The sequence below is a fragment of the Cervus canadensis genome, chromosome 23 (genome assembly GCF_019320065.1).
Source record: "Cervus canadensis isolate Bull #8, Minnesota chromosome 23, ASM1932006v1, whole genome shotgun sequence".
Lineage (NCBI taxonomy): Eukaryota > Metazoa > Chordata > Mammalia > Artiodactyla > Cervidae > Cervus > Cervus canadensis.
The window spans coordinates 17,936,222-17,960,108 of record NC_057408.1 but is presented as its reverse complement, the minus strand read 5'-3'; the positions used below and the strand labels follow the sequence as shown (position 1 = coordinate 17,960,108).

General features: G+C 41.0%; 1 protein-coding gene and 1 non-coding gene across 4 annotated transcripts in view; one reads left to right on the top strand and one right to left on the bottom strand.

Annotated features, from left to right (window-relative positions):
* ATP9B (ATPase phospholipid transporting 9B (putative)) overlaps positions 1-23,887 on the top strand; it is a 162,077-nt gene that overhangs the window by 10,844 nt on the left and 127,346 nt on the right. For 2 of the 3 annotated variants that reach the window (XM_043443762.1, XM_043443763.1), the window contains exons 2-3: positions 12,131-12,304; positions 22,781-22,931. In XM_043443762.1, coding sequence (XP_043299697.1) covers positions 12,131-12,304; positions 22,781-22,931 — 325 coding nt within the window. Of the gene's footprint in view, positions 1-12,130; positions 12,305-22,780; positions 22,932-23,887 lie in introns of those variants that run through there. The other variant, XM_043443764.1, reaches the window with a different exon arrangement.
* Positions 21,591-21,697, bottom strand: LOC122425964. Its single transcript, XR_006265104.1, has one exon. It is a non-coding gene; the product is annotated as a U6 spliceosomal RNA (small nuclear RNA).

The following is a 23,887-nucleotide window of genomic DNA, read 5'->3' as shown; positions in this document are numbered from 1 at the left end:
GGCTGAGTAATATTCCATGGTGTATATGTACCACAGCTTCCTTATCCATTCATCTGCTGATGGGCATCTAGGTTGCTTCCATGTCCTGGCTATTATAAACAGTGCTGCGATGAACATTGGGGTGCACGTGTCTCTTTCAGATCTGGTTTTCTCAGTGTGTATGCCCAGAAGTGGGATTGCTAGGTCATATGGCAGTTCTATTTCCAGTTTTTTTAAGAAATCTCCACACTGTTCTCCATAGCGGCTGTACTAGTTTGCATTCCCACCAACAGTGTAAGAGGGTCCCCTTTTCTCCACACCCTCTCCAGCATTTATTGCTTGTAGACTTTTGGATAGCAGCCATCCTGACTGGCGTGTAATGGTACCTCATTGTGGTTTTGATTTGCATTTCTCTGATAATGAGTGATGTTGAGCATCTTTTCATGTGTTTGTTAGCCATCTGTATGTCTTCTTTGGAGAAATGTCTGTTTAGTTCTTTGGCCCATTTTTTGATTGGGTCATTTATTTTTTCTGGAATTGAGCTTCAGGAGTTGCTTGTATATTTTTGAGATTAATCCTTTGTCTGTTTCTTCATTTGCTATTATTTTCTCCCAGTCTGAGGGCTGTCTTTTCACCTTACTTATAGTTTCCTTTGTAGTGCAAAAGCTTTTAAGTTTCATTAGGTCCTATTTGTTTAGTTTTGCTTTTATTTCCAATATTCTGGGAGGTGGGTCATAGAGGATCTTGCTGTGATTTATGTCGGAGAGTGTTTTGCCTATGTTCTCCTCTAGGAGTTTTATAGTTTCTGGTCTTACATTTAGATCTTTAATCCATTTTGAGTTTATTTTTGTGCATGGTGTTAGAAAGTGTTCTAGTTTCATTCTTTTGCAAGTGGTTGACCAGTTTTCCCAGCACCACTTGTTAAAGAGGTTGTCTTTTTTCCCATTGTATATCCTTGCCTCCTTTGTCAAAGATAAGGTGTCCATAGGTTCGTGGATTTATCTCTGGGCTTTCTATTCTGTTCCATTGATCTATATTTCTGTCTTTGTGCCAGTACCATACTGTCTTGCTGACTGTGGCTTTGTAGTAGAGTCTGAAGTCAGGCAGGTTGATTCCTCCAGTTCATCTCTTTCTCAAGATTATTGGTTTCGAGGTTTTTTTTTATTTCATACAAATTGTGAATTATTGTTTCTAAGTTCTGTGAAAATACATTGGTGCTTGATAGGGATCTGCATTGAATCTATAGATTGCTTTGGGTAGAACTAAGCTTTTTGGACAATATTGATTCTTCCAAATCTCAGAACCACGGTATGTTTCTCATCTGTTTGTGTCCTCTTTGATTTCTTTCATCAGTGTTTTATAGTTTTCTATGTATAGGTCCTTTGTTTCTTTAGGTAGATATACTCCTAAGTATTTTATTCTTTTTGTTTCAATGGTGAATGGTATTGTTTCCTTAATTTCTCTTTCTGTTTTTTCATTGTTAGTATATAGGAATGCAAGGGATTTCTGTGTGTTAATTTTATATCCTGCAACTTTACTATATTCATTGATTAGCTCTAGTGATTTTCTGGTAGAGTCTTTAGGGTTTTCTATGTAGAGGATCATGTCATCTGCAAACAGTGAGAGTTTCACTTCTTCTTTTCCTATCTGGATTCCTTTTACTTCTTTTTCTGCTCTGATTGCTGTGGCCAAAACTTCCAACACTATGTTGAATAGTAGTGGTGAGACTGGGCACCCTTGTCTTGTTCCTGATTTCAGGGGAAATGCTTTCAATTTTTCACCATTGAGGGTGATGCTTGCTGTGGGTTTGTCATATATAGCTTTTATTATGTTGAGGTATGTTCCTTCTATTCCTGCTTTTTGGAGAGTTTTAATCATAAATGAGTGTTGAATTTTGTCAAAGGCTTTCTCTGCATCTATTGAGATAATCATATGGTTTTTATCTTTCAATTTGTTAATGTGGTGTATTACATTGATTGATTTGCGGATATTGAAGAATCCTTGCATTCCTGGGATAAAGCCCACTTGGTCGTGGTGTATGATTTTTTTAATATGTTGTTGGATTCTGTTTGCTAGGATTTTGTTAAGGATTTTTGCATCTATGTTCATCAGTGATATTGGCCTGTAGTTTTCTTTTTTTTGTGGCATCTTTGTCTGGTTTTGGAATTAGGGTGATGGTGGCCTCATAGAATGAGTTTGGAAGTTTACCTTCTGCAATTTTCTGGAAGAGTTTGAGTAAGATAGATGTTAGCTCTTCTCTAAATTTTTGGTAGATTAGCTGTGTAGCCATCTGGTCTGGGCTGTTTGTTTGCTGGGATCGATTTTTTGATTACAGTTTTCGATTCCTTCTTGTGATGGGTCTGTTGGATCTTCTGTTTTCTTCCTGGTTCAGTTTTGGAAAGTTATACTTTTCTAAGAATTTGTCATTCATCCAAGTTGTCCATTTTATTGGCATAGAGCTGCTGGTAGTAGTCTCTTATGATCCTTTGTATTTCAGTGTTGTCTGTTGTGATCTCTCCATTTTCATTTCTAATTTTGTTAATTTGGTTCTTCTCTCTGTTTCTTAATGAGTCTTGCTAATGGCTTGTCAATTTTGTTTATTTTTTCAAAAAACCAGCTTTTAGCTTTGTTGATTTTTGCTATGATCTCTTTAGTTTCTATTGCATTTATTTCTGCCTTAATTTTTAAGATTTCTTTCCTTCTGCTAACCCTGGGGTTCTTCATTTCTTCCTTCTCTATTGTTTTACGGTTAGAGTTAAGGTTAATTTTTTTGGCTTTTTTCCTTGTTTCGTGAGTCGCCTGTAATCTAATGACTTCCTTAGATAGGCTTTAACATGTCCATAGGTTTTGGGTTGTTGTGTTTTCATTTTTCATTCATTTCTATACATATTTTGATTTCTTTTTTGATTTCTTCTAATGATTTGTTGGTTTTCAAAGCGTGTTATTAGGCTCATATGTTTGAAGTTTTAACAATTTTTTCCTGTAATTGAGATCTAATCTTACTGCACTGTGGTCAGAAAAGATGACTGGAATGATTTCAATTTTTTTGAATTTTCCAAGACCAGATTTATGGCCCAGGATGTGATCTATTCTGGAGAAAGTTCCGTGTGCACTTGAGAAAAAGGTGAAGTTGATTGTTTTGGGGTGAAATGTCCTATAGATATCAATTAGGTATAGCTGGTCATTGTGTCATTTAAGGTTTGTGTTTCCTTGTTAATTTTCTGTTTAGTTGATCTATCCATAGTTGTGAGTGGGATATTAAAGTCTCCCACTATTATTGTGTTACTATTAATTTCCTCTTTCATACTCGTTAGTGTTTGCCGTACATATTGCGGTGCTCCTATGTTGGGTGCATATATATTTATAATTGTTATATCTTCTTCTTGGATTGATCCTTTGATCATTATGTAGTGTCCTTCTTTGTCTCTTTTCACATCCTTTATTTGAAAGTCTATTTTATCTGATATGAGTATTGCGACTCCTGCTTTCTTTTGGTCTCCGTTTGCGTGAAATATTTTTTTCCAGCCCTTCACTTTTAGTCTGTATGTGTCTCTTGTTTTGAGGTGGGTCTCTTGTAGACAGCATATATAGGGGTCTTGTTTTTGTATCCATTCACCCAATCTTTGTCTTTTGGTTGGGGCATTCAACCCATTTACATTTAAGGTAATTATTGATAGGTGTGGTCCCATTGCCATTTATTTTGTTGTTTTGGGTTCACGTTTATACAACCTTTATGCATTTCCTGTCTAGAGAAGATCCTTTAGCATTTGTTGAAGAGCTGGTTTGGTGGTGCTGAATTCTCTCAGCTTTTGCTTATCTGTAAAGCTTTTGAATTCTCCTTCATATCTGAATGAGATCCTTGCTGGATACAGTAATCTAGGTTGTAGGTTATTCTCTTTCATTACTTTCAGTATGTCCTGCCATTCCCTTCTGGCCTGGAGGGTTTCTATTGATAGATCAGCTGTTATCCTTATGGGAATCTCTTTGTGTGTTATTTGTTGTTTCTCCCTTGCTGCTTTTAATATTTGTTCTTTGTGTTTGATCTTTGTTAATTCGATTAATATGTGTCTTGGGGTGTTTCGCCTTGGGTTTATCCTGTTGGGACTCTCTGGGTTTCTTGGACTTGGGTGGCTATTTCCTTCCCCATTTTAGGGAAGTTTTCAGCTATTATCTCCTCGAGTATTTTCTCATGGCCTTTCTTTTTGTCTTCTTCTTCTGGGACTCCTATGATTCGAATGTTGGGGTGTTTCACATTGTCCCAGAGGTCCCTGAGGTTGTCCTCATTTCTTTTGATTCTTTTTTCTTTTTTCCTCTCTGCTTCATTTATTTCTACCATTTTATCTTCTACCTCACTTATCCTGTCTTCTGTCTCCATTATTCTACTCTTGGTTCCCTCCAGAGTGTTTTTGATCTCATTCATTGCATTATTCATTTTTAATTGACTTTTTTATTTCTTCTAGGTCTTTATTAAACATTTCTTGCATCTTTTCAATCTTTGTCTCCAGGCTATTTATCTGTAACTCCATTTTGTTTTCAAGATTTTGGATCATTTTTATTATCATTATTCTAAATTCTTTTTCAGATAGATTCCCTATCTCCTCCTCTTTTGTTTGACTTGGTGGGCATTTTTCATGCTCATTTACCTGTTGGGTATTTCTCTGCCTTTTCATCTTGTTTAGATTGCTGTGTCTGGAGTGGGCTTTCTGTATTCTGGAGGTCTGTGGTTCCTTTTTATTGTGGAGGTTTTACCCAGTGGGTCGGGTTGGACGATTGGCTTGTCAAGGTTTCCTGGTTAGGGAAGCTTGCGTCGGTGTTCTGGTGCGTGGAACTTGATTTCTTCTGTCTGGAGAGCAATGGAGTGCTCAGTAATGAGTTTTGAGATGGGTCTATGTGTTAGGTGTGACCTTGGGCAGCCTGTATGTTGATGTTCAGGGCTATGTTCCTGCGTTGCTGGAGAATTTGCATGGTATGTCTTGCTCTAAAACTTATTGGCTCTTGGGTGTTGGTTGGTTTCAGTGTAGGTATGGAGGCTTTTGGACGGTCTCTTATTACTTAAAGTTCCATGTAGTCAGGAGTTTTCTGGTGTTCTCAGGTTTTGGGCTTAAGTCTCCTGTCTCTGGATTTCAGTTTTATTCTTCCAGTAGTCTCAGGACTTCTCCAACTGTATAGCACTGATAATAAAACTTCTAGGTTAATGGCAAAGATTCTCCCCTGTTAGCAACACCCAGAGAGGTTCACAGAGTTACATGAAGAAGAGGAGAGGGAGGAGGGAGATAGAGATGAGCAGGAGAAAAGGGGGGACTCAAGAGGAGAGAGACAGATCTATGCAGTTGTCTGTTCCCAGAGTGTTCTCCGTAGCCCAGACACCCACAAAGATTCACAGAATTGGATTGGGAAGAGAAGGGGAAAGGAGGAAATAGAGGTGTTCTGAGGTAGAAAACAGAGAGTCAAGATTGTGAGAGAATAATCAACACACTCCTGAATAAAAATGGGAACTGAATATTGGATTCTTAAATGTTCACAATTTATATCATATACTGAAAAACAAAAATTAAAAATCTAGAGTAGAGGTTAGACTCTTAAAAATACTATATTAAAAACAAAAACCAAAACTCACAAAAAAATTTTAGAAATATATATGAAGTTCGGTTTAAAAATAGGGCTTCTCTTCTTTTTTTTTTTTTGTAAGGTTATAGTGTAATGAAAATGAAAATTCAGGAGTAGTAGAGGAGTAATAGAGGACTTTAAAAAGAAATAAGAGAAAAAGAAAAATAGAAAATAGAAGAGAAAAAGGGGGAAAAAAAAAAGAAAAAAATTTTTTCCTAATTAAAAAAATCATAAAAATCTATGAAAATGAAAGTTAAGGAGTAATGGGGGAGTAATAGGGAATTTTAAAAGAAAATGAAAGAGAAAAAATAAAAAAGAAAAAATAAAAAAAATTTTTTTCTTTTCTTACTTAAAAAAAAAAAAGTAAAAACATATCTAGGAATTTCTCTGGAGCTGTTGCCGTCAGTGTGGGTTTGGCTCAGTTTCAGATAGCTCCTCTTTCCAGCTTACACTTCTCAATATCTACAGGCCCCTTCCGGTGTAGTCGGTGTTTTCTACAGGGATTTTAATCTGTTGCACCAGTCCCTTCTGAAGCGGTTCCCTTTGTTTATTTGGCTTCTGTTTGCCGGTCTCTTCAGAGCCTCATTTCCACCCTGACACAGGCAGGCGGAGGTGGCCTCTTTTTCAGGTTGCCAGTTCCGTCGCGCTGCGGGGAGGGACTGGCGCTGCTTTCTCCGTCTACGCTGCTCAGGCTCCCGGCTGCTCTATATGAAGCGTGCCCTGCGCTGCGCGCGGTTCCAATCCTCGGGTGTTCCACAAAAGCGCAGAATAAAAAGCTGCACCTGCTTTTTGTGCCTTCCCCGTCAGAGCGGTTCAGGCAGCCAGGGGCTTGATGGGCGCACTCTCCCCGGGTGTGGCGCGCCTACTTCCTTCCGCGGTCCCAGTCTCAGTTTCCGCAGGCGCCAGTGGGGTGCGTGCGCCTTCTGCCCTCCGCGTCCCCAGCCCCAGTCCCCGCCCGCACCAGTCGGGTGCCTGTGCCCTCTGTCTCGCCGCGACCCTCCCAGCGGATGTCGACCATCCAGAATCTCAGGAGGTCTTTGATTAGAAACTGGGGGCCTGTTTGCAGCCCGCGACCCTCCCAGCGGATGTCGACCATCCAGAATCTCAGGAGGTCTTTGATTAGAAACTGGGGGCCTGTTTGCAGTGTGGTAGGGGATGTGGTCCTTGGGGCTGAGCCTGCCCCTTCCCCTCCACCCTGCCTCCTGCCTCCAGCGGGGCTGGGTCGGTCTGCAGCCTGCAAGCTCTTCTCTGGACTTGCTCGGTCCCTTTGTTCTGCAAACGGCCAGCAGTGTGTTCAGGCCGGTTAATTTTCTCTCTCTCTTTTGCTATCCCACAGTTTAAGTTGGTAACTCACAAAAGCTCCCTCCGATTGTCCTCAGGGCACTCAGGCCCCGGTCCTTACCCTAAGCGATGCCGCTGGCTCCTCTCCGTTCCGCCCCCGCTTGCTGGTGGCGGATGCGGGTGTCTGGGGTACTTTTCTGCTGGGAGTTGCTTTTAGGCACGTAAACTGTGGGTTTTATTTATTGTTCCCCTCCCAGTCAGGTTGCCCTCCGAGATTCAAACACTTCCCCCAGACCCGCCAGTGCGAGGGTTTCCTGGTGTCTGGAAACTTTCTCTATTAAGACTCCCTTCCCGGGACGGATCTCCGTCCTTAGCTCTTTTGTCTCTCTTTTTATCTTTTATATTTTGTCCTACCTCCTTTGGAAGACAATGGGTTGCTTTTCTGGGCGCCTGATGACCTCAGCTAGCGATCAGAAGTTGTTTTGTGAAGTTTGCTCTGCATTCAGTTATTCTTTTGATGAATTTGTAGGAGAGAAAGTGGTCTCCCCGTCCTATTCCTCCGCCATCTTGGCTCCTCCTCTGTCTCTGCTTTTTAATATGCTATCTAGGTTGGTCATAACTTTCCTTCCAAGGAGTAAGCATCTTTTAATTTCATGGACTCTAGGAGGTCTCAAAGAGTTACACGACTGAAGTGACTTAGCATGCATGCACCATTAACTCAGAAGTTTGTCTTAATATATGTATAGTGTTGGTTTAATTTCTTCTTCAAGAAATTGGTGTTCAGTTTTTATAGAACATTCTATAAGAAGAATCAATAGGTCAGTAAACCCTGACTCTTGTCCTTGTTGCTTGTTTTTGCTCCTGATGTCAAGGCATGCTGCTCCAGCACTGGTCCTTTAATTTTTTTCTTCTTTTAAAACTATTCCCCTGTTTATCTTTGCTGCTGTAGGAGGGAAGGAGTTCTAATTTCTCAATAGTTCATACACTTTTGCTGCTTATTGATGACTCATCACAACACAGTTGAACTTGGAAGCTGTATTTGATGTAGAAAATATACATTTTTTATAGCATTTTATTGCCTTGTTTTTCTGCTCTATTAATATGTAGGCAGAGAGGGAGTGTTTATTTTTCTTAAAGAAGGTTTTAGCAGTAGGCATATTTTAAGTGTTTTCTCCCTTTAATATCAGTTGACTTCTCAGAAATGTTTCTCATCAAAATGGAAACAATAAGGCTGTTGGATACTTAAGATAAAAATGTGAGTTTAAGATAGTTATTGTACTGACCTACTTTTACTTGGATACATGTAAATTATGTGCCTTCCAGTACTTGAATGTTTTGTTGAAAGTTCCTAGTTTTTTTAAACCTTTGGCAGCAGTGAAGAGAGCTGTCGTTAGTTCTTAGCATGGTGGTACTCTTGGGTTCGGTATCATCCATTCTGTCTTCTTTGTTCACATTGTTTTTACTCATTTTAAAAAAATATGTTTCTAGAATTATACTTAATTGCTGGAAACGTTGATTTTTTTTGAGTGACAAACCAATTAAGTGTGTATGACACCAGGCAACAAAGACACTTAAGATTCTCTGCTTATCTTGTCTCTGAAAAAATCCATTATTCATCATCTTATTGTTTTTAAATACTGAGGTAAAATTTTCAATACAATAGGAAAATTGCTTTGGAAATGGAATAAATTGCTTGCCAGTTCAAAGGCTCCTTTTCTGAAGTTGAGGTTACTAAACATGATGTTGCTTATATTCATTATCTTTCAGACTCATTGTACTGCTTTTCTAGCATTAAACGTGATAAGATTGTGACTTTTGCTAAAATGCAGCACAATCACTAAAAGAACTTAATGAATAAGACTAAAAATCTCATTTTGTATACTATATTATATATAAGTGGTGGTTTGAATTTTAATTGCATTTTGTATAAATATCCATCTGGTTGACTGTTTTAAAAGAGGTGCTTTTTTACACAGAAGTAAGAAGAAAAATATTAATTCTATTTCAGATTGTGTAATTTTTGCCTAAACCATCTAAAGTGATAGGTGGCTTGCTTTAAGGATGTTCCATGGTGGAATTGAGAGTAATTGGAGTTGTTTGTAGATTTGATGAGAGATGAAGACAAGTATCCCTTTGATTAGGGGAGTGCAGTGTTCAAAATGGGTGTCAGTAGTGACTGCTGCTTCTCTGGATGTTTGCTTTAAGCAGAGGTCTTCTGCATTCTTGGTTTTAGTAATGATATGGTATTCCATCGTGGATTAAGCAGCTCGAATTGTTGATTTGAAGGTTTTTCTATGCTTTTTTGGTGACTAGCATAGCATGGTGATCATCGTCTTTGTAGATATATCTTACATATATTTTTAATTTACATGAGATAATTAGAACCTGTGGTTAAAGTTAACTTTCATTACAAAAAAAGAAAAAGGCTTTCGATGCATCTTCACAAATTATTCTCCCAAAAAGTTGTTCACTTTCTTAGAGCAATTAAGAGTGCCTGGTTATCCAAGACTGTTGGCTATGCCAGATGTTAAGAATTAATTTTTTTCAGTTATTTTAATTTGCATGTTTTAAGAGTCCTTTTGAAAACGAAAATTATTCCCAGGCTTAAAACCTTTCGTTGCCTTCCTCTTCACACTGAGCGCATTTCAGTTTCCCACACCGTGAGGCTCACTCACCCCAGCCACACTGGCTCTCTCCCCTCCTGCAGTCCTCCAAGCTCTGCAGCCCCTCTCGGTCTTCTAGACCTTCGTGTGGTTGGCTGCTTTTCATCCAGGTGTCGCTTGTTGAGACTCAGCTTCCTTGATGATCCAGGAAGACCCTTCCTGTCACTTCGAGTCTTACCACTTCCTTTATTGTCTTCCTGGCACTTTCCCCATTGAGTGTCCTGTGAGTCCCTGAGCTGTGTATGCATTGCAGGACCTTTGTTGCCTCTTTGCTTCTGTACCCACGGGACAGTGCTAGCACGTAGTGGGCACTCAAGTGTGTGTTGAAAGAGTTGGAGTTCCTAATGTGGCGGGACGTGATTTTCTTAGTTGTTTTTTTTTTTCCTTTGTGAATTGTCTTTGCTCATCTGTCATTCAAGGCATTTGCTTTTTTACCGATTTGAGAGAACTGCCTATATAGCATAGTTTTTCTGTTATATGCTGCATTTATTCCCCCTGGTTGCTTGTTTCTTTTAACATGTTCTTCCTTGATGATGCAGGTTATAGACCTGCGTTGTACCTGGCCATAGTAAGGACTCAGTAAGCATCAGCCACCCATTTCCCTGGGCTTCTAGTCTAAGAGGCCTTCAGGGGTTCTTCCCCAGTATTCTGGCTGTCTAGCTGAGCAGCCCACTCCCCATATTCACTCTGTGTGTCAGGGTGCAGACTCTCTCTGTGGCAGCTAGCAGGATGGTGAGGGGAAAGGGCCTCATGGTAAGTTCAGGAAAGACTGTGTTCTAGGAATTAGCTTGGCAGGCTGGGGGTATGCGTAGTGATGAGGGAATATCCATCTGCCAGTGGTTTCTTGGCTGCCAGGGAGCAGGGTGTTATCAACAATAACTAGAAATTTTTTTTTTTTTAATTATACTTCTGTTTCATTGACTATGCTGAAGGTTTTGACTGTGTGGACACAACAAACTGGAAAAATTCTTAAAGAGAAGGGAATACTAGACCATCTTACCTGTCTCCTGAGAAACCGGTATGCAGGACAAGAAGCAACAGTTAGAACCAAACATGGAACAACAGACTGGTTCAGAATTGGAAAAGGAATATGTCAAGGCTGTATATTGTCACTCTGCTTATTTAACTTACATGCAGAGTACATCATGGGAATTGCTGGGCTGGATGTTCACAGGCTGGAATCAAAGATTGCTGGGGAGGTATCAACAACCTCACATAGGTTGATGATACCACTCTAATGGCAGAAAGCAAAGAGGAACTAAAGAGCCTCTTGATGAGGGTGAAAGAGGAGAGTGAAAAAGCTGGCTTAAAAGTCAGCATTCAAAAACTAAGATCATGGCATCCAGTCCCATCACTTCATGACAAATAGTTGGGGAAACAGTAACAGATTTTATTTTTTGGGGCTCCAAAATCACTGTGGATGGTGACTACAGCCACAAAATTAAGACACTCCTTGGGAGAAAAGCTATGAGAAACCTAGACAACATGTTAAAAAGCAGAGACTTCACTTTGCCAACCAAGGTCCATCTACTGAAAACTATGGTTTTTCCAGTAGTCATGTATGGATGAGAGTGTTGGACTGTAAAGAAGGCTTAGTGCTGAAGAATTTATGCTTTCGAGCTGTGGTGTTGGAGATGACTCTTGAGAGTCCTTGGACAGCAAGGCGATCCAACAAGTCAATCCTGAAGGAAATCCACTGTGAATATTCATTGGAAGGGCTGATGCTGAAATTGAAGCTCCAGTATTTTGGCCACCTGATGCAAAGAACTGACTCTTTGGAAAAGACCCTGATGCTGGAAAAGATTGAGGGCAGGAGGAGAAGGGAACAACAGAGGGTGAGATGGTTGGATGGCATCATCGACTCAGTGGACATGAGTTTGAGCATGCTCCAGGAGATGGTGAAGGGCAGGGAAGCCTGGTGTGCTGCAGTCCATGGGGTCACAGAGTTAGACACAACAAAAAGCATAGGTAATACGAATTACAACTTAACCATTTTTGTTGTTGTTCAGTCACTAAGTCATGTTGATATTCTCTTGGAAATCTTGATTCCAGCTTGTGAGTCATCCAGCCTGTCATTTTGTATGATGTACTCAGCATATAAGTTAAATAAGCAGGGTGACAGTATACAGCCTTGACATAATCCTTTCCCAGTTTTGAACCAGTCCATTGTTTCATGTCTGGTTCTAACTGCTGCTTCTTGTCCTACATACAGGTTTCTCAGGAGACAGGTAAGGTGATCTGGTGGTCCCATCTCTTTTCAGAATTTTTCCACAGTTTGTTGTGCTCACACAGTCAAAGGCTTCAGTGTAGTCAATGAAGCAGAAGTATATGTTTTTTTTTGGAGTTCCCTTGCTTTTTCTGTGATCCAGCAGATGTTGGCAATATAACCTCTGGTTCCTCTGCCTTTTCTATCTAAATCCAGCCTGTACATCTGGAAGTTCTTGGTTCATGTAGCTTAGTATGAGAAAGTTAGCTTAGTATGAGGAGAAAAGAAAAGTGTGATTAGTAGAACTGGGCCAGCTCTTACCCTGAGTGAAACTCGTACTGTAGACAGGAGACGGCTTGCCCCACCTCAGTGCTCTGATCTTTCCTCTCTCCAGGTACCAGCTGGAGGATGAGTCCGCACACTTGGATGAAATGCCACTAATGATGTCTGAAGAGGGCTTTGAGAACGACGAAAGTGATTACCACACTTTACCACGAGCTAGGATCACGCGAAGAAAGAGAGGCCTGGAGTGGTTTGTCTGTGGGGGATGGAAGTTCCTCTGTACCAGGTTTGTCCCCATCGGTGCCTAACCTCCTGCTCAGTGAGGTTACATTGTTATTTATAAGCTTAGCTTCTCAACACATTTGTTTCCGTGTCAGACTAAAGAATCCACTCTAAATGACATCCTAGAGAGTGTAAATAACCTTAGTCAAAACCAAACAGTGCTAATCCAAAAGGGACAGAAAGCCAAATTCACTTTTCTTGTCAGATGATTTAATGTTTAAACCCTGGAGAAGGAAATGGCAACCCACTCCAGTATTCTTGCCTGGAGAATTCCATGGCCAGAGGAGCCTGGCAATCCCCAGTGCATGGAATCGTGAAATGTTGGACACGACTGAGTGACTAACACTTTAAAAGATGGAGACAATTAGTGACTCTGTAATTAATACATGGTAGAATTGATTCTTGTCACTGTATTGATATTTGTAAATTGATACTTATAAACTGTGTTCCTTTCTTTTCCATCTATAATTTTATATGTACCCCTTGGCCTCTGTGGAGGGTTGGTTCTAGGACCCCTGAAAAGTGAGAGTGATAGTCACACATGTGTCCAGCTCTTTGCAACCCTGGTCTGTAGCCCACCAGGCTCCTCTGTTCATGGATTCCTCCAGGGAAGAATACTGGAGTGGGTAGCCATTCCCTTCTGCAGGGGATCTTCCTGACCCAGGGATCAAACCCAGGCCTCCTGTGTTGCAGGCAGATTCTTTACTGACTGAGCCACCAGGGAAGCTCTCTAGGACCCCTGCAGTTACTGCATCAATGGGTGCTCAAGTCTCGTACATAAAACAGCTTGGTATTTGCATATAGCTACACATGTCTTCCTATATACTTCCTTGTTAGTATTTTTGTTTTTTCAGTTGTATATTTTTTCAGATTTTTTTCTCTTATAGGTTACTATAAGGTATTGAGTATAGTTCGCTGTGTTGTATCCTGTTCATCTGTTTAATATATAGTAGTATGTATACATTTATCCCAAACTCCTAATTTACCCCCTTCCTTGCCACCCCCTGCTATCCTCTTTGGTAACCTTAAGTTTGTCTTCTATATCTGTGACTCTGTTTTGTAAATAAGCTCATTTGCATCATTGTTTAGCTTTTGCATATAAGCACTATCACATGATATTTGTCTTTCTTTGACTGACTTCACTTAGTATGATATTCTCTAGGTCCATTCATGTTGCTCCAGATGGTATTATTTCATTCTTTTTTATGGCTGAGTAATATTTTATTGTATATATGTCCCACATCTTTATCCATTCCTCTGTCGGTGGACACTTTGGTTGCTTCCATGTCTTCGCTATTGTAAACAGTGCTGCAGTGAACATTGGTGTGCATGTATCTTTCCGAATTAGAGTTTTCTCCAGATATATGCCCAGGAATGAGACTGCTGGATCATATGGTGACGGTAGTTTTTAAGGAACCTCCATACTGTTCTCCCTGAGCGTCTCTGGTGTCTTAGATGGTGAGGAATCTGCTCGCAGTGCAGGATACCTGGGCATGATCCCTGGGTTGGAAAGATCCCCTGGAGAAGGGAATGGCAGTTCACTCCAGTACTCTTGCCTGGAGAATTCCTTGGACAGGGGAACCTGGTGGGCCACAGTCCATGGGGTCATAGAGTCAGACACCACTGAGCGACTTTCAGTATACTGTTCTCCCTAGTGGATGTACCGATTTACATTCCTACCAGCAGCGTAGGTTCCTTTTTCTCCACACCCCCTCCAGCGTTTATTATTTGTAGACTTTTTAAAGATGGCCCTTCTCACTAGTGTGAGGTACCTGTGGTACCTTTTATAAATCTGTTTTGAACTGGATTGGTCTAAGACAGTTGTGTCAGACCCAGAAGCAGGAGATAGAGGTTGAGCGTTGTTGTTATTATTATGATAGTGCAAGACCCCTCAACGATGACTTTCCTAAAAGCATCAGTAGGCATGTGGCATAGGTCTGTGACTGGGAAAGGAGGGGGGTACCTTGGAGAAAAGGACAGTTTTGGAAAGGAAGGCTTATACTCCTTTTTTTAGGCGACAGAAAAAATAGGGGAGGAACAGTGAAATAATGTTGGAGAAGATGACTTTTATCCTTGATTGGGACCATTAGTTCATTTAAGTGAAAAGGTGTCTGGGATACAGATGAGGCCTAAAAAATAGAGAAAGTTGGCCATGTTTGATAGAGATCATCAGTAATCAACAAAGGAAGGTCAATAATCATGCATTTATATCAAACCTTGCATAATTTTATTACTGTTTGTCCATCAGGGAGAGGCTTGGCCGTTACAACACCAGCTGTGAAATCGTGGGGGTGGTTACGGTGGGAATGGTGGCCAGTGTTGTCGGTTGAGGAGATAGCTGCAGTGGATGGATTTGGGTGGCACGTTTGATGATGTGGCCTGTGTTCTTCATTAGCGTGGGGTGGAGAAGGGAGTCGGACTCGACCCCATGGTGCCATCTCAGGTGCGTGTTCTCACCATGGTTGAAGCCAAGAACTGGAAGAGTCCCTGTCATGAGAGTTAAGGGGAAACCTAGGGGTTGAAGAAGAGTCTGACTTGACTAGCCAGAGCCCTTCCTCCCTCTTTGCTCCATGGCCTGGGGCAAGTGCCAGGACACAGCCTTGTGGTCTCGGGGCAGTAGGTCCTGATTTGCCACCTTCCAGGAGAGAACACCTCCCAAAGGAATCCTGAAGTGGAGATGAGCGTCTGTGGTGTGTAGAGGATCCCTGGGTGACAGTGTTTCTGAAGACTGAGGACGTGGGGACAGGCACGGACAGACAGAAAGCTGTGAGGACATAATGTGGTCTCATGTCTGCAGTGGGGCTCCACGACGGCCTGTGCTGTAGAAGAGGTGACTTACCCGTCCTGGTCAGATATTTGCCAGGAATTGTGAGCATTAACAACACTGAATACACTGTTGAGTTATTTTTGGTCTCTTACAGGGTTTTGTTTTTACCAAATGGAACATAGGCAAATTTTGGATTTCATTTATAGTATTCCTTTTCTTACTGAAGATGTATTTGAAAATATAGATGTTAGCAGCAAAAATAACCATGTTTTGGGAAAATTAAAACAGCCGAGTAACATACACTCGACATGTATGTAAGGTCTTTGTCTTAAGAAATGGTGATCGAGTGGGCACAGCTGACTGAGCCATCATAGCGGCTTTACTTGTGAGTGTCTCTTTCCGTGTGAACCAGAGTGACCTGAGACGTGGCCATGCTTCGTGTTCAGTAGACACCTGCTGCACTAGGAAATCCTTACAGATATTAAAACAACCTTACAGGACACAGTTTACAGTTAGCAACTTACATTGGTCTTATTTTCTTTATTTCTTACAGATTTCCAGTTTTGAATATTCATTAACCGTTTTGTTTACTAAATACCAGGGATTATAACTCGTATGCTTGGGGCTTCCCTGGTAGCTCAGATGGTAAAGAAGCTACCTGCAGTGCAGGAGACCGGGGTTTGATCACTGGCTTGGGAAGATCCCCTGGAGAAGGAAATGGCTACCCACTCCAGTATTCTTGCCTGGGGAATTCCATGGATAGAGGAGCCTGGCAGGCTACAGTCCATGGGTCGCGAAGAGTTGGACACAACTGAGTGACTAACCCAACAGCAAGGCATTATAAAATTGTGTTACTAAAATTATTAGGTGATGGATCAAAAAGTAGAAGTTGTGTAAAATTAGTTTAATTGCAGAAGAAAATGTTAGTGAATATTGTAGTAAAGGTAGCAAATAATATTAGTGCGTTCGAGATAGTTCTGTGTATTTTTACTTGTAGATTCTGTGACTAGTAAGGCTTACTTTAAAATTCTTCAGGGATTGAGTCGGCTTTAATTTCTTCATGGCTTAAGATCTGCCTTCTCATTTTTATTATTTGGCAAAAATTCCAACTCTGACAAATTTGATTCTGAAAATTTTTTTCTGTGATCTGTCTTCTAAATGTTTGAGTGTCCTCCACATGAGTTACTGTGATGCACTCAGATGTGTAGTTCTGGGGGTGGAAGTGGAGCAGTAATGCCTTTCTCAGGAGATTTACATTTCACTCCCTATCCATTTCACTCCACTTGTCCCATGAAAGTGGCATTTCCATATGAAGGGGCCGGTATCAAATGCTGGGATTATTCCTGGATCTCAGTGACCTCTACCCTCTCAGTTAACCTGCAGCACGTTTGGAGTGCAGAAGCGTGGGAAAATGCAAATCTTTCTGGAGGGCAGGACTGCCGGGTTACTTCTGGCTTGGTGACCGAAGATACTTGATGGATGGAATATTTATTTATTGATTCAGGAAGCTCTAAATTTTTGGAAGTTACCTAATTATGGTCACTTAAAATTTTAGAAGCCGGGATCTTGGTATGTAGATGCTTTATTTAATATTGGAGTACTACTTTGATTATAGAGGCATCTGTGAAAAGTTACTAATCCTAAAATGTTTTAAGTAAAAAGGATACTTTGTGCATTACTGAATTTTGTTTCAATTTGCATATAAATAGGAAAGTATCTTCAGAGTGATGAGTCATTGAGGCAGCCTTCTGTGCCCCTGCCCTTGTTCTGGGTGCAGGCTCCTGGCTTCTTCCAGGGGCAACTCTCTGCTGCTCCTTCTCACTCACCAGTATTTACCGGTGTATGTTACTCTTGTTTCTTTGCCTTCAAAAATTGCTCATGTTTACTTTCTGCCTTAGCTCTATAACTCCCTAAGACTTACATGTACTTTTTTTTTTTTTTTAAGTGGAGTGCAGTTTATTACACCGGCGGGCCCAAGGCAGAGTCTCCTCTTAGCCAAGGACCCTGACCAGCATTTGTGAAAATCTTTTATACCCCATGTGTACGTGTCCAAACCCACTACCCCAATTCCCTTGAGACTTACATAAACAAAGGAAGGGTAAATACAACTACAATAACCCCATCATTCATGTGTTATGTGTTCAAACAGTCAATAATCAATAAGCTCGCAGTTACATTCCAAATAGTTAATAACCGATAAGCCTGTGCTTACATTCTGATAGATAGTGTCCGGAGGCAGGGGTGATTAGTGTCTGTTTTCTCTTCTTCAAGATTCCCCTGCCCAGAGGGGGTCTTATCCTTCCATTGTCATTCCCACAGGCGCTAAGCACAGAGTTCAGAGTCCGGAGAGGTGGCCGCGCACAATCAGCACAGACAGGCCTGAGATGGAGTCCAGGCCCTATGAATTCCTTCTTCATTCCCCCCTCTTGATGCTCTTAGTTTCCATAACGAGGATCATTTATTGAGATATATTGTACCTTAGCCCTCCTGCCACCCACATGAGAGAATGCTATCAACCTCTGGGTTACAAAATTCACAAGGCATTGTAGGAAGCAGGGCCCACAAAGCAGTATGATCAAGATTACTATAACAACAGTTCATTAGACATGGCTTTCACTTGATTTTGCATATCCTCCAAGGCAGCAGATACATCTTCAGACAGGTCAGGGATGTACACACCATTCGCCAGTCCCTCCTTGGGCTGCTGTGAGTATGTCTAATGCCATCCTATTTTGAATTACTGCCTTCCTCATCTGAATCTGTTCTTCGTTCAAAGCTTGAATGGCTTTAGTACTGTCTAAGAGGGCCTGTTTAATGAAATTAGTTAAGGCCTCTACCTTAACCATGATATCCGTTGTCCCTACAGAGGGTATAAACAAGGCAGCAAGATAGTCATACCATTGGAACACAGATCGTGTCCATCTTGCATGCAGATAAGGCAGGTTTACTGGAGGCTGGTGTAGGCTAGGCTTAATTCTGCCATGGGCGAAAGCAAATCCTAATGTGCAACGCCGCACCCAGCCAACTGGTAACCATGGCCATAAGTTAAGCCCACAGAGCCACTGGGTCCCATTGGGGGCTACCCAGCAGATTCCAGGATTATATTTCCAGTCGGAACCGGGCCACTGAGCAGACTGATTGGGGTGATAGGTAACTTCCAAGATTTGTTTACTTTGTTCAGGGGACAAATAACAATTCTTTTGGGTCTAGGGGATGGTCTCCAAATCCAACTTTCTGTTCTTTTTGTTCCCAGCAAATAGTAGCAGGGGCAATCAACTGTCCTTTCTCAGGAGTCATCCAGAAATATTCATCCCAGACCTGGTAGTATTGCTCAAGGCACCAGGAGGCCTGTCCCCCTTTTGTAAGGGAGCCCTTTTCCTCTTTAATTCTCATATATGAGGTAATAAGCCTTTGTTATCTCCATAAGGTTGGTTGGTGTTCATGTTAAATGTGACCCTATGTCCCTGGCCCATTGATGGCTTCTTCTAACACCAGAGGGAAAAGAAAGGTTATGGTTGGTGAGAGAGAGGAAAGTTCCTTTCTGTTGTTAAAGTCCCCATAACGGAGTGACGATACCCACCAGGGGAGTCTGTCTATTACTGACAGGGGCATAGCCCCACATACCCAAGTTCAGAATTGCATTGGTGAGGCCGAGCAGCAGGAGTCTTTTACCCAACTCCATCCTGTAGAGGGCTCGTCTGGGACCTAGTTTTCTTCTTCCTCCTCAGAATGATCTTGGTTTCCCGTGGGTCAGTGGGGTCCTTCTGGGTGGTCCACTCGGCGTCCTCCGGGTCAGCGTGGTATGCCTTCTTTGCTCTGGTGTGATGGATCAAGGGACAATACCTGCAACTTTAACTGAGCGCTCAGTTACATGTACTTTTTAATTACAAGTATTTTCTTTACTTGGTAGCACCTGTCTCTCTGTCTTCTGTCTGCATAATCCAGTGGCAGTTCTGGAAGCGCCCCAGGCTTTTGTGCATTTATTTAATCTTGCGACGCCACTGGACTTCACCAGTTCAGTTCAGTCATTCAGTCGTGTCCGACTCTTTGTGACCCCATGGACTGCAGCATGCCAGGCCTCCCTGTCCATCACCAACTCCCAGAGTTTACTCAGACTCATGTCCATTGAGTCAGTGATGCCATCCAACCATCTCATCCTCTGTCCTCCCCTTCTCCTCCCACCTTCATTCAACCTTTCCCAGCATCAGGGTCTTTTCAAAAGAGTCAGTTCTTTGCATTAAGTGGCCAAAATATTGGAGTTTCAGCATCAACATCAGTCCTTCCAATGAACACCCAGGACTGATCTCCTTTACAATGGACTGGTTGGATCTCCTTGCAGTCCAAGGGACTCTCAAGAGTCTTCTCCAATGCCACAGTTCAAAAGCCTCAGTTCTTTGGCACTCAGCTTTCTTTATAGTCCAATTCTCACATCCATACATGAATACTGGAAAAACCACAGCCTTGACTAGACAGACCTTTGTTGGCAAAGTAATATCTCTGCTTTTTAATATACTGTCTAGGTTGGTCATAACTTTTCTTCCAAGGAGTAGGCCTCTTTTAATTTCATGGCTGCAGTCACCATCCGCAGTGATTTTGGAGCCCAAAAAAATAAAGTCTCACTGTTTCCATTGTTTCCCCATCTATTTGTCATGAAGTGATGGGACCAGATGCCATGATCTTAGTTTTTTGAATGTTGAGCTTTAAGCCAGCTTTTTCACTCTCCTCTTTCACTTTCAAGAGGCTCTTTAGTTCTTCTTAGCTTTCTGTCATAAGGGTGGTGTCATCTGCATATCTGAGGTTATTGATATTTCTCCTGGCAATCTTGATTCCAGCTTGTGCATCATCCAGCCCAGTGTTTCTCATTACGTACTCTGCATATAAGTTAAATAAGCAGAATGACAATATATAGCCTTGACGTACTCCTTTCCCAATTTGGAACCAGTCTGTTGTTCCATGTGCAGTTCCAACTGTTGCTTCCTGACCTGCATACAGATTTCTCAACAGGCAGGTCAGGTGGTCTAGTATTCCCATCTCTTTAAGAATTTTCCACAGTTTGTTGTGATCGACACAGTCAAAGGCTTTGGTGTAGTCAGTAAAGCAGGAATAGATGTTTTTCTGGAACTCTCTTGCTTAGTCAGTGATCCAGTGGATGTTGGCAATTTGATCTCTGGTTCCTCTACCTTTTCTAAAACCAGCTTGAACATCTGGAAGTTTCCCAGTTCACATACTGTTGAAGTCTGGCTTGGAGAATTTTGAGCATTACTTTACTACTGTGTGAGATGAGTGCAATTGTGCAGTAGTTTGAACATTCTTTGGCATTGCCATTCTTTGGGATTAGAATGAAAACTGACCTTTTCCAGTCCTGTGGCACTGCTGAGTTTTCCTAATTTGCTGGCATATTGAGTGCAGCACTTTTACAGCATCATCTTTTAGGATTTGAAATAGCTCAACTGGAATTCCATCACCTCCATTAGCTTTGTTCGTAGTGATGCTTCCTAAGGCCCACTTGATTTCACATTGCAGGATGTCTGACTGTAGGTGAGTGATCACACCATTGTGATTATCTGGGTCGTGAAGATCTTTTTTGTACAGTTCTTCTGTGTATTCTTGCCACCTCTTCTTAATATCTTCTGCTTCTGTTAGGTCCATACCATTTCTATCTTTTATTGAGCCCATCTTTGCATGAAATGTTCCCTTGGTATCTCTAATTTTCTTGAAGAGATCTTTTAGTCTTTTTCATTCTGTTGTTTTCCTCTATTTCTTTTCATTGATCACTGAGGATCCTTAATTTTTCCTGTACAGGGTTATTGAGAAAAAATAAACTGTTGAATATGTGTTTTTGGCCTTTGGTATTTAATTTAGAGTTTATAGACTACGACACTTGGGAAGTTACTGGGATATTAATTTCATGTGCTGCTGATTGTGGTGTCGATACTGAGGTTTTATTCTAGTAGATGTTTACAGTGTCATGTGACGAAGACAGTGGTTTTACATTTATGGAGCCTTTTACCGGTAGACCATGTTGATACCAGCATAAACTCTGGAAAATCCACATTTTTTCAGTGACCACAGGGTCACGAAGAGTCAGACGCGACTGAGCGACTGAAGTGAACTATAAGGTTAGAGAGCTAAAAACAGGAGGCTAAAAACACATGTTCAGTGGTTTATTTTTTCTCTATAACTCTGTATAGAAAAAAACTAAGGTTGCTAGACTTCCAACATGTAAGTAAATTATTTGTGACACTCTGCTACTAATAGTGAAAAAGTAGGAGTTAGGGAACCTCTATGAAGTCACCTGTGACATCACAAGGTCCACGGTGAGGTCCTGGCACAAGGCCTGCCTCTCTCAGGGAAGCACTGAGCTCTGTGCTTTCTTCCAGACCTAAGGTTTTCTGAGCACAGCCAGGAACTTGGTGGATATTCAGGAGGAATAAACTGATTGCAATTTAAACACCTAGTGTATTCCCTCATACAGCACATCTAAGTGTTATGTGTTAGACAGTGATTTCTTTTTTTTTCTTTTTTAAATGTGGTACGCTTCATGAATCTGCATGTTATCCTTGCTCAGGGGTCATGCTAACCTTTTCTGTATCGTTCCAGTTTTAGCATGTGTGCTGCTGAAGCGGGCACTGTAAAGTGATGTTAAAAGAATAACCTCAGAATGATTGAAGTAGAGGGAAGACATGCAGTGAATTTGACCTAAGTCCAGTTATGTCACCCTCATTTCGTTGTCATACCTTCTGAGACTGGTATTGTCATGTTAACTTTGTCACAGAGTGAAGTTAGGCATGTCTGCCGCCTCCTCTTGGTTGGTGGTTCTATTCTAGCCTTGGCTTCAACTTCCCTTCCCTAAATAAACCATTGTGAGTCTTTCTCTACATTTTGGAAATTTTAATTAAACTGAATTGTTAATACTGAAGTTTAAATTCATGATTATTTTATGCTTAATAAAGATGAATTTGATATCTTTTCATCATTTTCTGAAGTATTTTAAGAAAAATTCTCCCACTAGAAGCTTTATATGCTCTACTCAGATGTAGTGGTTGAGCAGAGGAAAGGGACGTCTAGGAAGGGGATGAGTTAGTACGCTGGGAGCCCTGGCACTGTTGGAGCAACAGGGTAGATTTAGCATCAAAATCTGCACTTCACAGGTGAAGGTAGCTATCTGAAAATAGTCAGGCATTTACTACAATTTGGATAGTCCATTAAATGTTGGTATCCTTTCAGAACATTGCATTGAGTCATAAGTCTTAATTTTATGTTAATACTACCAGAAAAGTCATCTTTTAAAGGAGGAAAAAAGTGACTACCTAAGACAAGATGAGGATGGTTACATTTTAATTAATTGACATCTAAGAGCCTTTGTCAGAATCGCCCAGTGGTGTATTGAGAAGTAGTGACTCTTTCCTCAGTATATGCGGCATTGACTGCTTCAGAATGTTAATGGTTTTATTTTGCCAATGAGTCTAAACAGGGAAGGTAATCTCCCTGAGGTTCCAGGAGTCATCACAAACTTGTGTAAGCTCTTTCAGTACTTTTATGTCATATTTAAATTAGTATAGCTGACCCATTTTAAGAAATCTCTTACTACTTAACAGTAGATAAGCCATTGGTGTCTGGTAAATACAGAAACAATATTGGCTCTAGATATTTAGAATTAATTTTAAAACATCTAGAAAAGCATACACAATATGTATCTTTTGTTTCATGCAGTTGCTGTGATTGGCTGATAAATATTTGTCAAAGAAAGAGAGAATTGAAAGCTCGTACAGTGTGGCTTGGATGTCCGGAAAAGTGTGAAGAAAAACATCCCAGAAATTCTATAAAAAATCAGAAATATAATATATTTACCTTTATACCTGGGGTAAGATTGTTAAATTCTTGAAAATGCACTGGATATTGGAGATTACTAACTTTGTTCTCATTTTTTTTCTCTCATTAATTCTGTCATATCCAAATCAGAGACCTTTGAACCATGGGTGTTCAGATAATTGTGAAATAATTCATATACTTCTCTTCTTTTTTTGTTTTCATGTATGTTATTAATAGCCACATAGTAGAGTTCAACTCAAGAAAATTTATAGTCTGATTATTGCCTTCAGTTCCAGATAACCATCACATTTATATCATTGTAGAAATAATCAAATAAAGGTACATAAAATTACCAGAAAATAAGTCATAAATTTTGACTGGGAATTTGTTTGGAGGGAAATGTTGAGTGTATATAACGTTTAAAGCCTGCTAAGGCTGTCACTCAGGTGCATTTCTGGCTCAGTCTGTGGCGTCTCTGGGTCCTGCTGCACACTAGGTTTGTTTGAGCCCTCTGAGCCTCTCTGTTGGGTAAGGGGTTTTATTCTAAATGCGATTTCACCCCTCCTGCCGTCTTGCGGGGGCTTCTCCTTTGCCCTTGGACACGGGGTATCTTTTTAGTGGGATCCAACATTCTCCAGTCGACAGTTGTTCAGCAGGGAGTTGTAGTTTTAAGAGTTCTCGCAAGAGAAGGAGAAGATGAATGAGCCTCTTGATGAAAGTGAAAGAGAAGAGTGAAAAAGTTGGCTTAAAACTCAACATTCAGAAAACTAAGATCATGGCTTCCAGTCCCATCACTTGATGGCAAATAGATGGAGAAACAGTGGCAGACTTTATTTTTTTAGGCTCCAAAGTCACTGCAGATGGTGACTGCAGCCATGAAATTAAAAGATGCTTGCTCCTTGGAAGAAAACTTATGACCAACCTAGACAGCATATTAAAAAGCAGAGACGTTACTTTGCCAACAAAAGTCCATCTAGTCAAGGCAATGGTTTTTCCAGTATTCATGTA